The sequence below is a fragment of the Tenrec ecaudatus genome, chromosome 18 (genome assembly GCF_050624435.1).
Source record: "Tenrec ecaudatus isolate mTenEca1 chromosome 18, mTenEca1.hap1, whole genome shotgun sequence".
In the NCBI taxonomy this organism is placed as follows: domain Eukaryota; kingdom Metazoa; phylum Chordata; class Mammalia; order Afrosoricida; family Tenrecidae; genus Tenrec; species Tenrec ecaudatus.
In genome coordinates, this window is record NC_134547.1 from 59,809,633 (window position 1) to 59,828,483 (window position 18,851).

General features: G+C 44.4%; 1 protein-coding gene across 1 annotated transcript; it reads left to right on the forward strand.

Annotated features, from left to right (window-relative positions):
- Positions 1-5,349: 5,349 nt before the first annotated feature.
- LOC142432295 (small ubiquitin-related modifier 2-like) lies at positions 5,350-5,628 on the forward strand. The gene has a single exon (XM_075537427.1). It carries the CDS (start codon positions 5,350-5,352, stop codon positions 5,626-5,628), a length of 279 nt encoding a protein of 92 aa, XP_075393542.1.
- Positions 5,629-18,851: the final 13,223 nt, after the last annotated feature.

Here is an 18,851-nt window from a genome sequence, read left to right on the forward strand (position 1 = left end):
TATGTTTCAACCGTGCTATACTGTACCTTGACTGTGACCCTTCTGTAAGAGGATGGCAAATTGTCTACAGATGGGCTTTGGGTCTCCACTCCATACTCCCCCTTATTCACATCAACATGATTTTTTGTTCTGGGTCTTTGATGCCTGATACCTGATCCCATCGACACCTCGTGATCACACAGGCTGGTGTGTTTCTTCCATATGGGCTTTGTTGCTTCTGAGCTAGATGGCTGCTTGTTTATCTTCAAGCCTTTAAGACCCCAGACACTATATCTTGTGATAGCCGGGCACTGGCACCGTCAGCTTTCTTCACCACATTTGCTTATGCACCCATTTTGTCTTCAGCCAACTTATCAGGGAAAGTGGGCATCACAGGTTATTAGAACAAAGTGTTCATGTGATGAGAAAGTATTTGAGTAGAGGCCCAATGTCCGTCTGCTACCTTTATACTTAACATATAATTTTATTCATATAGATATATTTCCCTATCATTATATATAAATATATTCACATATATACATGACTGTATTTAGACCTCTATAAGTGCCCTTGCCTCCTAGTCCTTTCCTCTATTTACTTTCCTCTTGTCCCACTATCATGTTCGGCCTTCATTTGGGTCTCAGTAATTCCTCTTGGCTACATTGCACTTGATCAAGTCCACCAGTCATCCTATGTTCTCCTTGCCATTAATTTTAAATCACTTGTTGTTCCCTTGTTCCTATGTTTATTGACACCCTTTCCTTTCCCTTGCCTCCCCCCTCTCCCATGTCCCCTGGGAAACATTCCTGTTGTTTTCCTCCTGGATTGTTTATCCTACCTATCTTATCTAGATAGACATATGAAAACGATAAGCATGGAAACAAAGCAAAACAACACCACAACTACAGAAAAGAAAAGCTTATAGTTTCAGATCTGTTTGTTGAACTTTATGAGTGTTTTCTGGTCAAGTCTGATGGGGTGCCATGCCCTGGCCCTAAAGTCTATTGTTGGTATTCCTTGGGGACTTTATTGCTTTGTCCCCTTGTTGCTATGTTGCAAGCCCTTAGTGTTTTGCCCTGGTGTGTTGGGGTCAGATTGGGCACAATTCCAGCCCTGTGTCTCCACTGTTGACCCCATAACACGATGGATCAGTGAGGGACTGGGTCAGTGAGGAGCGTCCTATCTCATGGTGGGGCCAGCCCTATGGTCCTCTCTGTGCATTGACTTCTCTAAGCAGGAATATCGTCCTAGGGACTTGGAGGGCCAGGATGTACTCCACTCTCTCTCCTTCCCTCTTCGTTTGCTCCTATGTGCTTTGATCAGAAACACCCCTCTCCCTGAGCTGTAGCTTCAGTGCTGTCCTTTGCAGTGCATTCTTCTGGGGGCATTAGGGATTGTCTCCGTAAACTTCTCAATTGGTTCGCTGTTTCATGCTGGTATGTTGCATTCATGTCTTGGCACAATGGGTTGAAGAGACATACTTTTTTTAAAACAAATAATTTTTTTAATCATTTTATTGGGGGCTCGTACAATTCTTATCTCAATCCATACATCCATCCATTGTGTCAAGAACATATGTACATTTGTTGTCATCGTCATTCTAACAAATAATATTTTTTATGTGTAAGAAAGAACTTTATATCAAGAAATAATTGTGAAAAAATAAAGCATCCCAGCCCAATCCAGATCAAACCCATAAATTCAACATTAGTCCTTAAGTCTGATACCAGCCCATGAATTCCTCTTCAGATTCACACAGTACATGCAGTGATGTTGAGTGCAGGAAGGTTACTGGCCAGTAGGTGGAACATCCTATGGAACCAATGATGGTAGATGCATCTTAAGGGAACAGGTTACTATAAGCATGGCTCCATGTGGCTCTTCAACAGGAAGACTAAGGAGAGAGAGAGAGTCTAACAAATAATTTTAATAACAAATATACCACCTTTTGTTGTAGAATATTTAGAAAACAACTTTGTGAAAGCTTAGCATTTAAACTACCCATAAACCTAGAAGAAAAAATTTACATGTGGTGTAGCTTTCTATTATTTTTTACATATCTAGTGAGTGTACATATATATATTTCCACATATACAGAGGAAAAAGATATTAAAAAGCTTGTTTATATCTTTTTGTAATTTTTAAATGGCTGGTGGTGAGATATCAAATCATCATAGTTGTTTTATTTCATTGGCTATATTACCATTATTTAATTTTTATTTTAAAGTGTTCATTATCATGTTAGGTGCTGTCTAGTCAATTCTGATTCATACCAGAAAGCACATCTTTTGTGTCAACTTAAAATATTAATTACCTCAGAGAGTTCCCTTGTGCCCCAATCAAGTCAGTTCCTACTCTGACACACTAGTAGGAAGTATGAAATGAAATGAAAATGAAAATATTGTCTTCATTTCCATCTCCTCAGGCCTATTCCTGAACTTCATATAAGCAGGATCGTACCGCTGGAGGTACTCTGTGTGGGTTCTTCCACACAAGGAAGTGCTTCAGAATTGTCTGTTGTTCCCTTAACAGCTTGCTCCTTTTTATTGTTCCAGTGTGTACCCCAGCAGGATGCTATGAACATTTTCTTGTTTAAAATACTTTTATTGGGAGCTTTTACATATCTTACCACAATACATACATTCCTCCAGTGTGTCAAGCACATTTGTACATATGCTTCCATCTTCATTTTCAAAGCATTCTCTTCCCATTTGAACCCCTGATATCAGCTCCCCCTGTCTTCCACCTCCCTCCCCCGCCCATCCTCCCTCATGACCCTTGATAAGTTATAGATTATTTTTTCCATATTTTACATCCATTGCCCCTCACCCACTTTCCCATTACTCTTTCCTCTGGGAGGGGGTTCTTAATTGATCCTTGGGATCTGATCGGTTCCCCCTATCTCACCCCACCTTTTCCTAATCCTCCTGGTATCTACTCTTCTTGTTGGAGGGGTTTATCTATCCTGGATTCCCTGTGTTGAGGGCTCTTATCTGTGGCAGTGTGCATGCTCTGGTCTAATCCGATTTGTAAGGTAGCACTGAGGTCATGATAGTGGAGGGAAGGAAGCACCAAAGAACTAGAGGAAAGTTGTGTTTCATCCGTGCTATAGTGCGCCCTGACTGACTCATCTCTTCTCTATGGACCCCTCTTTGAGGGGATGTCCAATTGTCTACAGATGGGCATTGGGTCTCCACTCCATGCCCCCTGCCTCTTCACCTTGGATATGATTTTATTCTGGGTTTTAGATGCCTGGTACCTGATCACATCAGCACCTCATGATCATATAGGCTGGTATGCTTCCATGTGGGCTTTATTGCTTCTTAGCTAGATGGCTGCTTGTTTATCTTGCTATGCATATTTTCATTCAACATTTTTAAAAAAGTTATTAAAGAGCTTTACGTTACCACCTTAAAATGTACAAGGAGACCCACATTTTTGTGCCGTGGCTTGTTTTGGTGATGCAATATGCACTCTCTTTCTTCTTCAGCTCCTTGGCGTCATCTCCCTTTTACCCTCCACCCTTTCTCCCTGTCCTCCCAAGGAACACATTCTACTTGCTGCAACTCGAGCCTCATCAGTCCTGGGTTTCATTCTTTTGGCCAGTTTATAGAGTATACTTATGGCCAGTGTTTATAACTTTAGTGAAGTTAAATCTATCTTCCTTTCCTTTATCATGAGTGTTACTCGTGACTTGTCGGAGAACTTCGTTTCTCTTCAGAAGTCACAAAGATCTTTTTCTTCTATTAGCCTCTAAAGAGCTATCCTCTTTTGCCTTTCATGTCGAATGGCTCTTTGATCCATCTGGGTTTGAGACTTGTGTATGGTGTCAAGAAGAGTCCAATTTCATCTGCTTCCCCACCCTGGTGGGTGTATGCATCTGTATTTTCCAAGATCTCATTGTCCCACTCTCTGTAGTGCCGCTGTTGTTATAAATTAAGTGGCCACACACACGTGGGTCTGTTTCTAGGAATATACCGTACTCTTTTTTTTTTTTTTTTTTTGCCAGAATGATATTGTGAGGTGTGCGGTAAAAATCAAGGGGCCTGGATCTTGTTCTTTAACTGGTGCCCCACACGGTTGGGAGAATAAAATGAGGTTACACATTCAAGTGCTTAGGACTGACCCCTAGTAAGGCTCAGTAAACAATAACTGGTTGGTTCCCCCCAGCTGTCAGGAGTCCTGGTGCTGCTAAGGGCTTCAAGTTTGCTCTCCATGGGATGAGTGGTAATGGGGTTTGGTTTGGGTTATTTGGATATTTAAAGTGCCAGGAGCCCATGGAAATAACTTCTGCTGGGGAAGTGCCCCGAAGACCTATTTCAGTCATCTAGTAGCAGTTGGTACAGAAACGCCTTCGGTGGCTGGCTTTAGCAAACAGAAATTCATTTTCTCACAGTTCAAGAGGCTAGCCATCCAAATCCAGCCCTCCGGCTCTGGGGGAAGGCTTTTTCTCTCTTTTCTCAGCACTGGAGGAAGGGCTGGCTTCCTTTCCTGGCCAGTGTCTTGGCACCAGTGGTCCCACCTCCTTATCTCTGTTTCTCTCTTTGGCTTGAATAGTGGATCTCCTTTCTATTGCAAGATAGGTTGCCTGAGAAAACACCCTACACCAATCCTGTCTCACTCACATAACAAGCACAGCCCATCCCAGGGGGCGGGTGGCAGGTGTGTGATAACCACAGGCACAGAGACTAACAAGGCTTTTAAAAAAAAAAAAAAACAGGATTTAATCGATAACAATGTGAGATTCTGGTGGGTCACAAGTGATGATGCAGCTTGTCTTCTCTCTGACTGAGCTCTGTTGGCTGTCTGGCACATGCCTGTGTTGCCTGACAGTCACAGACAGAGGAGTATGCTCCACTCCATGTCCCAGATTGTGGGGACCCCCAGCAGCAGTACATAAATGACCTCCAGGTTGTGCTGGCTACATCTTTGTTGGACAACATACATCACCAAGGACAGGCTGGGCCTTTGGACGCCTGCCACAATAGAGTTTCAGAATTTCTACATCTCACCCACACACACTCCCCAACGCCTAGCCACCAGCCAGCACTAACACTAAGGAAGCAGCCGCCCACTAAGCCCTGGCGTCACCACCCTTGGGAAGGGTGCAATCCCTCCTTTCCATTACCCCTTTTGCTGTCTGGCCTCTGGGAGAGAACACACTGGGCCTTGCATCCAATAGACCCTGATAAGCATCATTTAATTACAAAGAAGGAAGCCCTTTAAGATTAGAATACAGAAGCACATTCCAGATCACTGTCACTGCCTCCTGCTGCTGCTCCTGGGGCTGCCTGTGTGTTCCTTTGGTGCGGACCTGGTACCCCTTTTGTGACGCCGCAGCTGGGGAGACTTAGGCACTCACCACCGCTGATGAAAAATCCAAGGAAGGAGTCAAGACAGAACAATGGTCATGTGAATTTGAAGGTGGCAGGGCAAGGTGGTCCTGGGGTGCAGTTTAAGATTAAGAGTCATAGGCCACTTAGTAAACTAATGAAAGCCTATTGTGAACGACAGGGCTTGTCAATGAGGCAGATCAGATTCCGATTTGGCGGACAGCCAATCAATGGAACAGACACACCTGCACCATTGGACATGGAGGCTGAAGATACAATGGGTGTGTTCCAGCAGCAGACAGGAGGCATCTTCTAAGAGGGAGCCTGCTCCTTTCCCCCAGCACTCTTCCTACTGAGACAGAGAACCCATTCTCTATTAGAAAACCACGGTTTGGTTTCACCTCCTCCTGCCGACTACAGTATCGTTTTCTCTTTCTTTCATTTCCCCTTCCCCACTCCTTTACTGCACATCAAGTAAAGGGTGCATGTGCACAAGCATACTGCATTTTCCCCTTTGTTTATTTTGGTTTTTTTTCTAAATGGTCAGTGGAGATTGTGGGAAACAAGGATTTATCCCAAATTGTCTCCCCCCCAAAATATGCCAAACTTAGCTGCTTGCAAATGACATATACTTGGAGGTCATCAGAAGTAGGTCAGGGGTTATTCTCCCTAAGAGCTATCAGCCATCCAGAGCAAGCAGACACCACTGTTTATCCCACAAGTAGGACTCACTCCCTTCTGATAAGGATAGTAGTTGACTGTTTCCTTGTAGGAGACCCCAGATGGATCAAGCCCACCCAAGGGTGACCAAGGTTAGGCCGCCATCATGAATCTAGGGTCCGCCCATCTTGTCACATGTATACCTAGTCCCTCCTGTTCCTATGTGCACACCCCTAGCTCATCCCCTTCCTGTCATACTCATGCCTATTGTACCTCCCCTTCCTGTGATGTATATGCCTATTGTACTGCCCCTTCCTGTGACGTGTGGTTACCTGTAATCACGCCCCCTAAGTAATTATAACCCTTGGTTAGCAATAAAGCTGACCTCTCACCTCCACTCATGTCTGAGCTTCCCACGAGGACCACCATGCGGGGCTGAGGTGCGCATGCTACTATGAACTGTGTCTGACTCCGTTACTTCAATCTCTCTTCTATCTCTCATGCTCTCTATGATTTCACTATAATCTTTACTTATTATTGCCATACAATTGGGCGTACAGGACCAGTGGTGTTTGTGGGGGGCCTCCTTTCCCCTGAAGGAGATGAGGAAAATCCAGCATTGGTGGAAACTCCCCCTTCCCCATCAGTGGCATGCTCACTCAGTTCCTCTCTTTATACTCCAGTAAGTTATTTTGCTCTCACTGTTTAACAAAAACAAAACAAAACAAAAACACATAAAAAAAATCCTTGAGAGGGTGGGTGGAAAGGGGGAACTGATTACAAGGTTCTACATATAACCTCCTCCCTGGAGGATGGACAACATAAAAGTGGGTGAAGGGAGACATTGAACAGTGTAAGATATGGCAAATAATAATTTATAAATTATCAAGGGTCATCAGGGAGTGGGGAGCAGGGAGGGAGGGGGGAAAAGTGAGTTGATGCCAGGGGCTTAAGTGGAGAACAAATGTTTTGAGAATAATGAGGGCAATGAATGTACAAATGTGCTTTACACAATTGATGTATGTATGGGTTGTTATAAGTATGAGCTCCTAATAAAATGTTTAAAAAAGTCCTTACATACCTTGTTCGATTGGAGAATTTTAATGCTTTTCATTTATCGTTGTAACACCAGGGACAATTTATAACAATTTTGTACGTAACTGTTACAGGTAGGGCAATCTGTCTTTAAGTAGAGATAAATTATTCTCAAAGAAATCAAGCCTAGTTTTCTGTGGGAAACAGAAGAATTTCTCCAAAGCTGTCTCCCCCAAATATATGCCAAACTTAGCTGCCTGGGAATGAGAGTGACTATACACTTGGAAGTCATCAGGAGTAGATCAGGGGTCATTCTCCCTAGGGGTTATCAGCCATCTAGAGCAAGTAGTCCCACTGTTTATCCCACTGTTTCTCCCACAACAAGTAGGACCCACTCCCTTCTGATAAGGATAGTAGTTGTCTGTTTCCTTGTAAGAGACCCCAGTGAAGTCAAGCCTGTCCTAGGATGACCAAGGTTAGGCTGCCATCCTAAATCTAGGATCCGCCCATCTTGTCACATGTATACCCCCAATCCCTCCTCTTCCTATTGCGTGTATTTCCCTAGACCACCCCCTCTCATTACTGTATTACCTATAGCACAACCCCTTCCTGTGATGAGTGTCCTCACCTGTAATTAGGGGGCTTGCATGTCCCCAGAGAAGATAAAAGCCTGGGTTAGCATTAAAGATCTCTCTCCCTCCACGTGGACCACTAAGCGGGGCTGAGGTGAGCATGCTACTATGAATTGTGTCTGACTCCATTTATTTCAATATTTCTCTTCTATCCCTCCTGCTCGCTATAACTTTACTATGATCTTTACTTACTATCACTGTACAATTGTGCCTACCAGACCCATAATGATATGTCAGGGCCTGACTTGCCCTGACAAATGGCGCCCAACGTATGGCAATGAGTTATGTCCCATGTAACAATTGTTACGGCCCCACCGGAATGTAGAGTGAATCAGAAAATTGTGTGAAGTGAGGACCCGGTGTGGTGTGGGGATTGGAAGATAAGTAGTGTAGTGAATGAGTATTTTTAGAGGACAATGGGTCAAGGTAAAAGTAAACCTGAAACTTATGGTACTATGCTTATCTACTTACTGAAAAGACAGGGTGTAAAAGTACGGAAGAAAAAGATGCAATGTTTAATAAAAGTAGTAAAAAGGCATAGGCCATGGTTCCCGGAGGAAGGAACTTTTGATCTAGAGACCTGGGAGGAGGTCATTGTAAACTTAAAGAAAGCACACAGCGATGGGGAGAGTATCCCTATGGAGAATGGTCTCTGTGGGTTCAAGTTAAAATGGTTTTAAAACTTTTGCAGGAAGAAGAGAATGAGGATTATCAGTCTAGTGCGAAGTCTGTGTGAGCTATCTAGCTCTAGAAAAGCAAGCTAAAGTGTCTATGAATGAGTATGAATTAGGCAATGAAACTTTAGGAACGACTGAAAAAGCAGAGATTGATTTGCTATCTAAGGCCTCCAATTCTAAATGGAACCTCATGGCCAAAGCCTATATGTCCCCGGTGGTTGCAGCCTCCCAAGGTTTAAAGGTGATAAAGTACTAGAGGCAGTGGATCGCAAGGCCCAAAGCAAGGCAATTAAACAATCCCAAGAAGCTCCCTTGCTCTCAAAGGTAGGGAAAGCTGAGAGACCAGACCAGCAGAGTGAGAAGCAGCTAAGCTATGCAAACTTAAACCAGGTGAGAAGCGGTCAGAATGAGTTTCAGGCAGATGAGAAGGTTTTAGGCAGAGCTGAAAAGACTAAGCCTGAGTCAGAAGGGGACTTGGTAAAATCATCTACTGGGCTGGGCTGGAATTTAGTGTAAGAAAGACCAGAGATTGGGAAAAAGCTAGCCAGTGCTGGAGGTAGAAAGATTAGCTCCAAAGAAATGCAAACGAGGAGAGTTAACACAGAAGTAGTTAGGGAAGTGCAACTTCAGGATAAGCAGGTTGAGGAGACCAGCTCAGAGAACAGAAGAAGCAAGAAGTATAGGAAAGCACCTTTACTTTCAAGAGCAGAAAGAGGGATTACAGAAGGAGATTTAGAGTTGAGAATGTCTTATCCTGTTAGAGTTGTTAGCGGACAGCCTTACAGTAAACCCCCACAAGGAATTCACAGTGCCTTTCCCTTTCAGTTGCTAAAAGATCTCAAGCAGGCAGTCCGTGATTATGGCCCAGACTTAAACATTTTGTGATTAGCATGATAAGGGCTTTAGCAGAGTCAGAGAGCTGGACCCCTACAGACGGGAGCTTTTGCAAAAATTTGTCTTTCCTCTTCAGAATGTCTGCAATATCAAACGCCATGGAAGTTAGCAGCCCTTGCAGGAGTTCGGAAGAATGCTGAGGATGGGATAGATATAGAAATTCATCAATTGCTAGGAGATGAGATTTATATCACAGTTGAGTCTCAGCTACAGCTTACTGAACAGACAATAGGACAGATACGTGAAGTTTGCTTAAGGGTCTGGGAAAAGATAATTCCATCAGAAGAGAGAAAGCCGATTTGCACATCTATCAGACAATGGACTGGTGAGCCTTATGCTGACTGTGTCCAACTGGAAGATGCTATTTCCAAATGTTTGAAGAATGTCCAGGCAGTAAGAGACCTAGTGCATAAGCTATCTTATGATTTCTCTAATAAGCACTGTAAAAATGCCTTGCATCCCTACAGGGAACCGCTAGATTATCTCAGGATATGCAGGAATGTAGAGACAGAGGAAAGAATACAAGGCCAACCTCATGACAGCTGCATTGGTAAATTACACCAGACCTAGAAGAAAGTGCTTTCGTTGTGGGAAGACAGGGCATCTTCAAAGACAGTGTAGGGAGAGCAGGCTGCAGCCATGGAGATCAGGTTTAAAAGACCCTGAACTTTGCCCACCCTGCAGGAAAGGAACTCATTGGTCGAGTCAATGTCCCTCAAAGTTCAACAGTGAAGGGTTGCCACTAGCAAAGGCTTCCTGGCGGGAAAATAGAGGAAGGAGCTTGATCAAGTCCCGCCTAACAGAGCTCAGAAGGCAAGGCCTCTGCCCAACCCAGCAAGAGAATCTTTGAATGGCAGATATCGCAGGTATCTCCCAGCCTCACAGCAGGAGACCAGGCCTAGCCAAACAGGCAAAAGCCCAGCCTCTGTTCTCTCTGCAGTTGGTTTGAGTAACCAAGAAATGGCTCAGAAGCCCTTGCAGCAGCCTGTTGATTCTAAAAAGCAGGAACCTCCTATTGAAATAGTAATACAATTTCTATCAGGAGGATTTAACCTAAGTACTCAAGGAATGAAAATTGATACTGGAGTTGATCAGAGTTGTGAGGAAAAGCCAAAATCTGTGACTAAATCAGAAATAATTAAGAGTGGTGATTGGGGTCCACTGCCTAAAAGAACTATGGGATGTTTATTAGGAAAGTCCAACCTAAATTCTCAAGGTGTTCAGATTGTTGCTGGAATTATTGATCAGGGTTATGAAGAAATTAAGGCAGTGATGAGTTCTGATATACCATGGTTTATAAAGAAGGAGGATCGCTTAAGCCAATTTTTGCTTCCTTGCATTTCTAGTTTATGCCTGGCAGGAAAGAATACTTGAGAAGTTTGACCACCCTCTCAATGAAGGGGTCTTCGGGAATGCTGTTGTGGGGCAACAACAGTGCTCCCACATGGAATTAGAAATTGAAGGAAAAAGGTTTTTAAACTTTGGATGTAGGGTCATTTCCTTAAGACATTCAGGAGGGTCTAAGACCCTCCCATTAACTTCCCCTAAATCCAGCTTGGTAGGAATGAGTGAAGTTAACCAAGAGAGATGATTGCAAGATTGTAAAATCATACAGTGTGAGAAGCCTGAAAGGCAAAACGGCTTAATTGAGCCTATAACCTTATTGGTAAGCTTGGAGAAAAAACTATCTGTCTGGTAAGTTACTCAAAGAACAGCTGAACAAATTTATTAAGCATTTTTTCAGTCTTTCAAATTATAAGAAGTTCTCCCAATTAGTCAACTCTCTTAATTCTCTGAGAGGTGGGGGCGAACATTTACATAACAATGAAGGCTATCTAACTAGCCCTTATACTGGGTAGAAGCCTAGCAAGTTAACTGAGACTGCTGGCAGTGCTTTGAAATCTGAATTGTTAAAACAGAAGGGGGAGAAGAGGAATCTTATGTGTAACAAATCTCATTTAGTGATTTTAACCAAATTTTTTTCCTTACTAAAAGCGTGTAACAAAATTAGGGCAGATAAACACGTTTCACTTCTACAGAAAAAATTGGTCGTAAGAAATCAGAAGATGATGGAAACCGCGTTTGGGGTCCAGGTCCATTCACCTGTAGGAGCCTGGGTCATACAGTACGGCACCTGAGTGGTGCAGTGGGTAAGTGGTCAGCTGCTAACTAAAAAGAGGGGTAGGGAAAGATGTGGCAGTCTGCTTCTGTAAAAATGTGCCACTTTGGGGACCCCATCGTTGTCCCCAAGACAGTGCAGCGAGCCCACACTGGACTTTAATTCAAGTTAGCAGGCCCTTATTCGCTGGCAGGCCAGGGGCGGCTAGTCCTAGTTCTCCCACAACCCTGAGTGCTTAAAGTGGGAGGTTTTTAGACTGTGGAATCATCGATAGAGCATACGGGGCAGGTGGCGTCACACTGTATGGAGAAAAGGGGGACTTGGATACAACGGCAGGTGGTGGTACGATATTGGGGAATGTGAGACCTTATAAAAATAGAGCAGGGGGTTTAGACACATCCCCAGCAATTTCAGAATAAACGACCGCGTGCAGCAGTTACCAGAGAAATACACTAGTTGCCAAATGGCGAGGACAGAATGACTAAGCCTAACTAATGCAGTATGGCGACATTGTTGAAACGGCCACGTCTAAAGGGACTACTCCGTCATGGCTACATCGGGGTTCACGGTGGTGGGCAGAAGCAATCGCCATCCGGCAATGTGTTTCCTTTGGGGCTTGTTGTTTCAAACAATTTATTGTGGTTTAGGTGGAAAGTTCATCCTGGGCTTCCCACTTCTGTTTTCCAGGCTTCCCAGTTCCTTCCAGCCTTCTGACATTTGCTTCCCGGGAAATGCTGCCCTTCAGTTTCTGAAGGCTGATCACTTGGCAGGTCTTTTGCAGGGTTTCTGACTCATTTTGTAAGCCTGCCTATTGTCTGCCTTTATGGTGACCATTCAGTTCTAACTTTGAAGAGTGCCCAAGAGCCATAGCCACCAGGGTTCCACCACCCTTAAAAATTAATTATGATTTTTTTGTTTTACGAATTTAAATTTTATTCTACATTTTTTTTGTTCACACTGTCTAGGCCCTTCTCTTGTGATCCAACATTGTCCTCCTGTTGCCAGGCTTGTGGAGCCCGTACTTCCCAGGGTTCATTTGTCCTTGAGACCAATTCCTTCCATCTTTGGGTTTCTTCACTCTTTTTGGCTCCAGATGAGAAGAGATAAACCGTTGTAGCTTAGATGGCCATGTGGATACTTTTACGACCCCAGTTACCACTACTCTCGAAGGCCTGATGGAGACTATTGGCTTTCTGGACTGTGTTACACCAGTTGCCCTGGAGCAGTAGTTCTCCACCTTCCTCATGCCTCGACCCTTTAATACAGTTGCTCATGTGGTGGTGACACCCCCCCAGCTATAAAATTATTTTTGTTGCTACTTCGTCACTGTCATTTTGCTATGGTTATGGGTTATAAACTGGACAACCCCCGGGAAAGAGTCATTTGATTCCCAAAGGGGTCGAGACCCACAGGTTGAGAACTGCTCAATTCCTACTCAGCATGCCCTAGATGTTCCATGAGACAGAGACCCTGAGCCCTCAAGCTCAGTCCTGTGAAGTTGGTTGTGAACAGCGGGTTTCCTTGACTGCCCCTCTCTCCCTCCTATGAATTCCATGGATCGATTTGCAGATCAAGAAAAATGAAACCAGGCAAACGAACTCCAGTAAGATCACAGCACTCAAGAAAGCAAAGATAAATATTACCACACGCAAATCCTGGACTAACAGTACTAACAGTTCCCACCAGTAGCTACATAGATAAAGCTCTGTGAAGTTAACAGGTGTGCGGTCGGCTTACAAGATCTGCTGCCAAACCTCTGTACACACATGGTTGCATGGGCTATTGAATTTTAATTTATGAAGCTTTTGAACATATGGCCTATTCAAATAAAATGCATGAAGAGAAATACAAGGCATAAACCATGATGTTGTATTATCCTATTTGTGAAGAAAAAGATATATACGTATGCATAAATATATGAGGGTGATTCCAAATGTAGCGGGGAATTTCTGTTATCTTGTTTTTGATTCCATTATTTTCTTTAAAAAAAATCATTTTATTAGGGGCTCATACAATTCTTATCACAATCCATACATGCATCAATTGTGTAAAGCACATTTGTACATTCGTTACCCTCATCATTCTCAAAACATTTGCTCTCCATGTAAGCCTCTGGCATCAGTTCCTCATTGTCTCCTCCCTCCCTGCTTCCCTCCTCATGAGCCCTTTATCATTTATAAATTGTTATTTTGTCATATCCTGCACTGTCCGCCGTCTCCCTTCACCCCCTTTTCTGTTGTCCGTCCCCCAGGGAGGAGGTCACATGTAGATCTTTGTAATCGGTTCCATTATCTTTTCATTCCATTTTTCCACAAACTTTTTGAGGCTCCCTCGTACACCATATCACTAAAAGAAAAAGTCGGAAGACTAAAAAAAAAGTTTTATAACAAGAAAAATATGTTCAATAGCATTGAATTAAACATGTAGGAAAAAACAAACAAACCTGTTAACAATGAAAATCACCACCGAAAAGTACGTTTGAAGGATGAAAGTTTTTGCTTTCATGCTGCCTAATTTATTTCTTTCTTTTTTTTAAAATTTTGCTGCCTAATTTCTTTTGAACCTTCTTGAGGGAAATACTACCCTCATAATTCTTGCAACTCTTGAGAAAATTCCACAAACGTAACCCGGAGGGCCTAGGATTTTTGAAATGTCCAGCAGGGGGCAGCAGCGATTCTCAAATATGCCTGACCTCAACGCCATCTCAAGGAGTAGTCAGTCCAAGGATTTCCAGTTCCAGGCCCAGACACTGGACTTGGGTCACCAGATCATAAAGGAAACAAGAAAGCAATCACCACAGACAACGAAAACCCTATGGGAATTGTTGTGACCCCATCTTTCCTCTGTGGCTCTTTCGTTAGTCATATCTGCCCCTTAAATTTCAACTTCTTTTCACCCCAGGGGCACACGGTTTTCTCATCCACAAAATGAGAGGAGAGAATCTGGAAGGGGCTCTTTTCAGCTCTACAAGGCTAAGGCTTTAGGAGTCTACATCAGCCCCAGGAAGGAAGGAACCCGAGTGCCCTCTGAAATTCATTGACTTATCCCCGCATCTCCTTTCCAGCCTTAACTGATCAGGATGAATTATGACCAGGCTTATCTTTCATGTAGATCAAAGAATACTTAGTGGATTGGGGAGGGTGTTGGCATGGATTCAACTCACTGATGGAGAAACAGGAGAGCGCTCCCCACCCTAGAAATGGTTCTCCTGCGTGTAAAGATCTGAGGTGCAGAAATTACACACAGGCTGAAGGAAGAATCTTCGCTGGCTTGGCCAAATTAAACAACAGGCATTTGTGGAGAAATAAACACAAGTTAATATTTAACCACAACAAGTTTCTGTTCTCGCAGTTTCGTTTTTGTTTTTTCGTAGAGGAGGGGCCCACGAGCGAGACACATGAAGCAAAACTCCTTTGAGAATCTGCTCACCTACTGCTTTTACCATTCTTTGTCTAATGCCTCTGGGATCATGAATGCTCCCCCTGTTCTTGATGCCCCCCCCCCAAGAGCTCTTTTTACATCTGGTCCTTTAGGCCAGGGAACTGGGAAACAGAACACAGAGAAATAATGTGAAAAGTAATAAGGAAACTGAAATTAGGGAGAAGAAATCAAGACTATCTGGGTGGTTTCAAGTCTTCCGACTTGGCGTCTAGTTCATGGCTCTGGGTTCTCCAAGTCTTAAGTTTCCTCATTTGTGAAATGGGGACACCAATAGCCTCCACTACAAGTTTCGGAGGTTCAGTGATAGAATCCACTATTAAATTGCCTCGCCTAGAACCTGGTGGATGGGAAAGCTTGTCAGAATGTTGCTGGAGTATCAGTATTGGTTAGTGAACCTTAAACAAGATAAGCAGCATGCATCCAAACCCATTTCTGGAATTTTCAAAGGATCCTGAATCTCCCACTGCCCAGGAGACTCCTTATGATCCATTCTGCCCTCTTACATGACTGTCTTTTCACTCTCCTTAGAATGTCTTCCCGGTTGGGGGAATTTCTCCTGCAAATGGCACCAGCAGCTGGGCCAGATCACAGAGTCAAGACTGGGCCCTCATCTGTCCACAGCAGTTCCAAAGAGATCTCTGGAAGAGGGTAAGTGTGGGAATGACCTGGGGTGTTTGTGACAAAGAGTTCACGGTCCACTTTGAGATTCTCCAACCCAAATTTCAATGCATACTTTCCTAGTAGTAAAGTAAAAACACACTCAAAAGGGTTCCCTGCCCCAGCAGCTTACTGACTCTTTCCCCCCAAACACTGGCTCCCCTCCCCTCCTCCTGTTCAGGGCACTGCTTTAATGGGCTGCTGCCCTGGCGAGCTCCTGAGTCTTGGCAAATGAGTTCTCCCCTCTGCTGCCTTTTGCCCTTTCACAAGCACACACAAGCTCACCCTTCATCCCTGCTCTAAACCTGGCTGGAAGCAGACCTCCTTCTGGAAGCCTTCGCTGGTCAGTGCTTTACTTGTGCATGGCTGCTGTGCCACTCATTCAGTCGGGGCTATTGGATCACGTCCTTCAATTCTGGTTTTTCCAGTTGGGGCAGTCTGGTTCTGTGGACACGGTACACACACTGTCCCATCGAGTCGATCCCGGCTCTTAGCGGGTCATAGGACAGAGGAGCCCGTCCCTTTGGATTTCGGACACTGTGATTGTGGTACGGCTTTTTTTTTAAGCAACAGCTCAGTGGTTTTGAACTGCGGACCCTGAGGTTAGCAGCCAGGGCATAACCACTTCTCCACCAGGGCTCCACGCTGCACCACTTGCTGGTTCTCAAATGACGCTGGGCTGCTCATTGTTCTAGTGCACTGGTTCTCTTCCATCCCAGCTTCTCCAGGCCCTTCGGCCTCTTCTTGCTGCTTCCCTTCGAGAGCAAGGAGAGGGACGAGAGGCCATATGGGCCACTCCCTTTCCCGTAGTGTTCACAGCTGCCAAACGGGACCCTTAAAGCCTAGGCTTCCTGCAAGAAGGAAATGGGATCGGGCAGGTTCCCACAGATGCTTTCTGGCCAAACCCATTCCAGCCGTCCGGCTTCCTTTCCCAGCCGTACTTCTCCAGCTCCCTTGCAGCTAGGATTCTGGGGCTGAGGACAGGAGTGTTACGTTCTGCCAGTGTGAGACTATTTTCTTTTTGGCGACTTTAATGTAGAACTCTGGAGGGAGAGGCAGAGGGTAAGGCACCCGTTTTGCTGGCGGCTGGGAGCTCAGGCCGAGGGATGGGGTCGCGCAGCTTGGGTGGCCTGTTAGCAGCGCTGAAGCTTGGCAGCCCAGTTCTCCAGCGTCATTTGGGGAGTCTGTTTCCTCGGCTTTTCTAATGATTTGCCAGCTATCCAGGTTCCTTGTGTTAGAGCTTGAACGCTGAGCAGAAGACTACGGTTTACAGGGAGTTCTCCCTGACCCTGGTCCTGCCATGTAAACAACTGTCCTCAGGGAAAATGTTGCCTGGCTGTGTCTGGGTTGGCCAGCCCAGGGAGGGCAGTCTCATCCTCAGGAACTTGCCTGGGTGGGCCCTTGATGGAAATTGGGGTACTGAAGTCGCATGGCTTTGAGTCTTACCTACCACACCACCACCACCATGGAGGGCCCGAGCCAAACATTTCTAATCTGCAAGAGTGTGTGAATCCCAATCATTCCTGCTTCTGTAGGCCCACCTGTACTGTGAGGAGTTGACTTGCTATCAGTTATGATTTTGTGACTATTTCCTTTGTCTTACATGTCCTGTTTCAGTGGCCAAGGAGCCCTTGTGGGGGATGGATGGGGTTACCACTTGGGTCAGCAGTTCGAAACCACTACCTGCAGCTCGGGGCTCCTGGGCAGGACATCACAGTCGGTCTGACCCTTCCACGAGGGACCTCACGAGCTCTCTCCTTCGCCAAGGGGACGTCTTCATGCAGTTCTTCCTCCGCCCGCCGTCTCAGAACGTACATATAATAATCTGGAGAGTGGCAGCCTGACCAGGAAAAAGACAGCTTTCATGTGGTGAGTTCAGAGCCCCATTATCTCCATGCTCTGTCCTAAGATCGCACATTATCTTTTCACATGGGGGGAAGGGAGAAAAGGGCTTCAAAAAGTTCATGAGAAAAATTCCATCTTCCCACAAACTTTTTGAAGCCCTCACATATTTGCACAACCTCAAAGCCAACGTGAATGCTTTTGCTACAATGCAGTCTTCTTGGAGAGGCAAATTTCAGCCTTCACTGTAGAGAAATGAAGAACTGTATTAAAAATCATAATGTTCCCCGTGGTATCGTGTCCAGGTAGTAAGTTTTCAAAGCTATTGAAGTCTTTTATCAGTTAGACAAGTAGGCAAGTGGCCCCAACACTTCCAAAAGTTTTTTTTTTTAAATCATTTTATTAGGGGCTTATACAACTCATATCACAATCCATACACACATCAATTGTGTAAAGCATATTTGTATATTCATTGCCCTCATCATTCTCCAAACATTTGCTTTCCACCCAAGCCCCTGACTTCCAAAAGGTTTTAAGAGCTCTCTGTTCGTCATACATTAAGTCATCTCTCTGGGCCTATGACAGAAGTCTCAATATGTTTTTTTCAAAGCCATCTTATTGGGAGTTAATACAGGTATCATTTCATGGGATCGATCAATCACATCAAGCAGTATTGTACAATTGCTACCACAATCACTTTCAAAACAGAAGTCTCCGTATTTTTTAAGCAGCCCAGGTGATTCTAATATCCAGCCAAGTTTGACATTGAGTGAGTTGGAGAACTCCCCCATAGGGTAACTCTGAGGCAGACCCATAGGGTTACTATGAGGCCCCCATAGGGTTACTCTGAGGCAGAATTGACTCAATAGCAGTTATTACTTATTAATTTAAATTTTTTTATTTTAAAATCATTTTATTAGGGGCTCATACAACTCCTATCACAATCCTACATACATCAGTTGTGTAAAGCACATTTATAATTCGTTGCCCTCATCATTCTCAAAACATTTGCTCTCCACCCAAGCCCCTGGCATCAGGTCCTCACTTTTTTCCTTCCCTCCCTACTCCCCACTCCCAAATTTATTCATCTTTTTAGTTATTATTTTTAAAATTAATTTTTATCTATGGTAAAATACCTTAAAAGGACATTTGTACTTGTTTTTGGTAAGGCATAAAATAAAGATTGGGAAATTGGTAGGGCTTTTGAAAACTCAGAATAGGTAGCTAGAAAAAATGTCATTGAAGTCAACATCCACTCATAAAGGGTCAATTCTGAGCAAGGCGTGGGGCCCGGGGAGCAGACAGAGCTGTACTGACCGCTCCATGACTGTAAGAAGGCCCAGGTCACAGGAGGAAGGCTCTGCCGTCTTTACAGCAGCAGTTGAGTTGGAATCAGGGATTAAAGAGGTGGCGATCTCAACACATAGCTACCAAGATCGCTTAATTTAGCAAGAGGTTGACAATGATCCAGATCTTCTACAACGGGATTGGTTACATTAGGTGAAGCACGCTCAGTGGAATACCATGTCATCAGTGAGAAGCAAACTGTCACGGAGAGTGAAAAGGCAAACGACAAAAGAGC

Excerpts from the sequence above, each read along its gene's own strand:
- LOC142432295 (XM_075537427.1), top strand. The coding sequence starts at position 5,350 with ATGAAAAATCCAAGGAAGGAGTCAAGACAGAACAATGGTCATGTGAAT.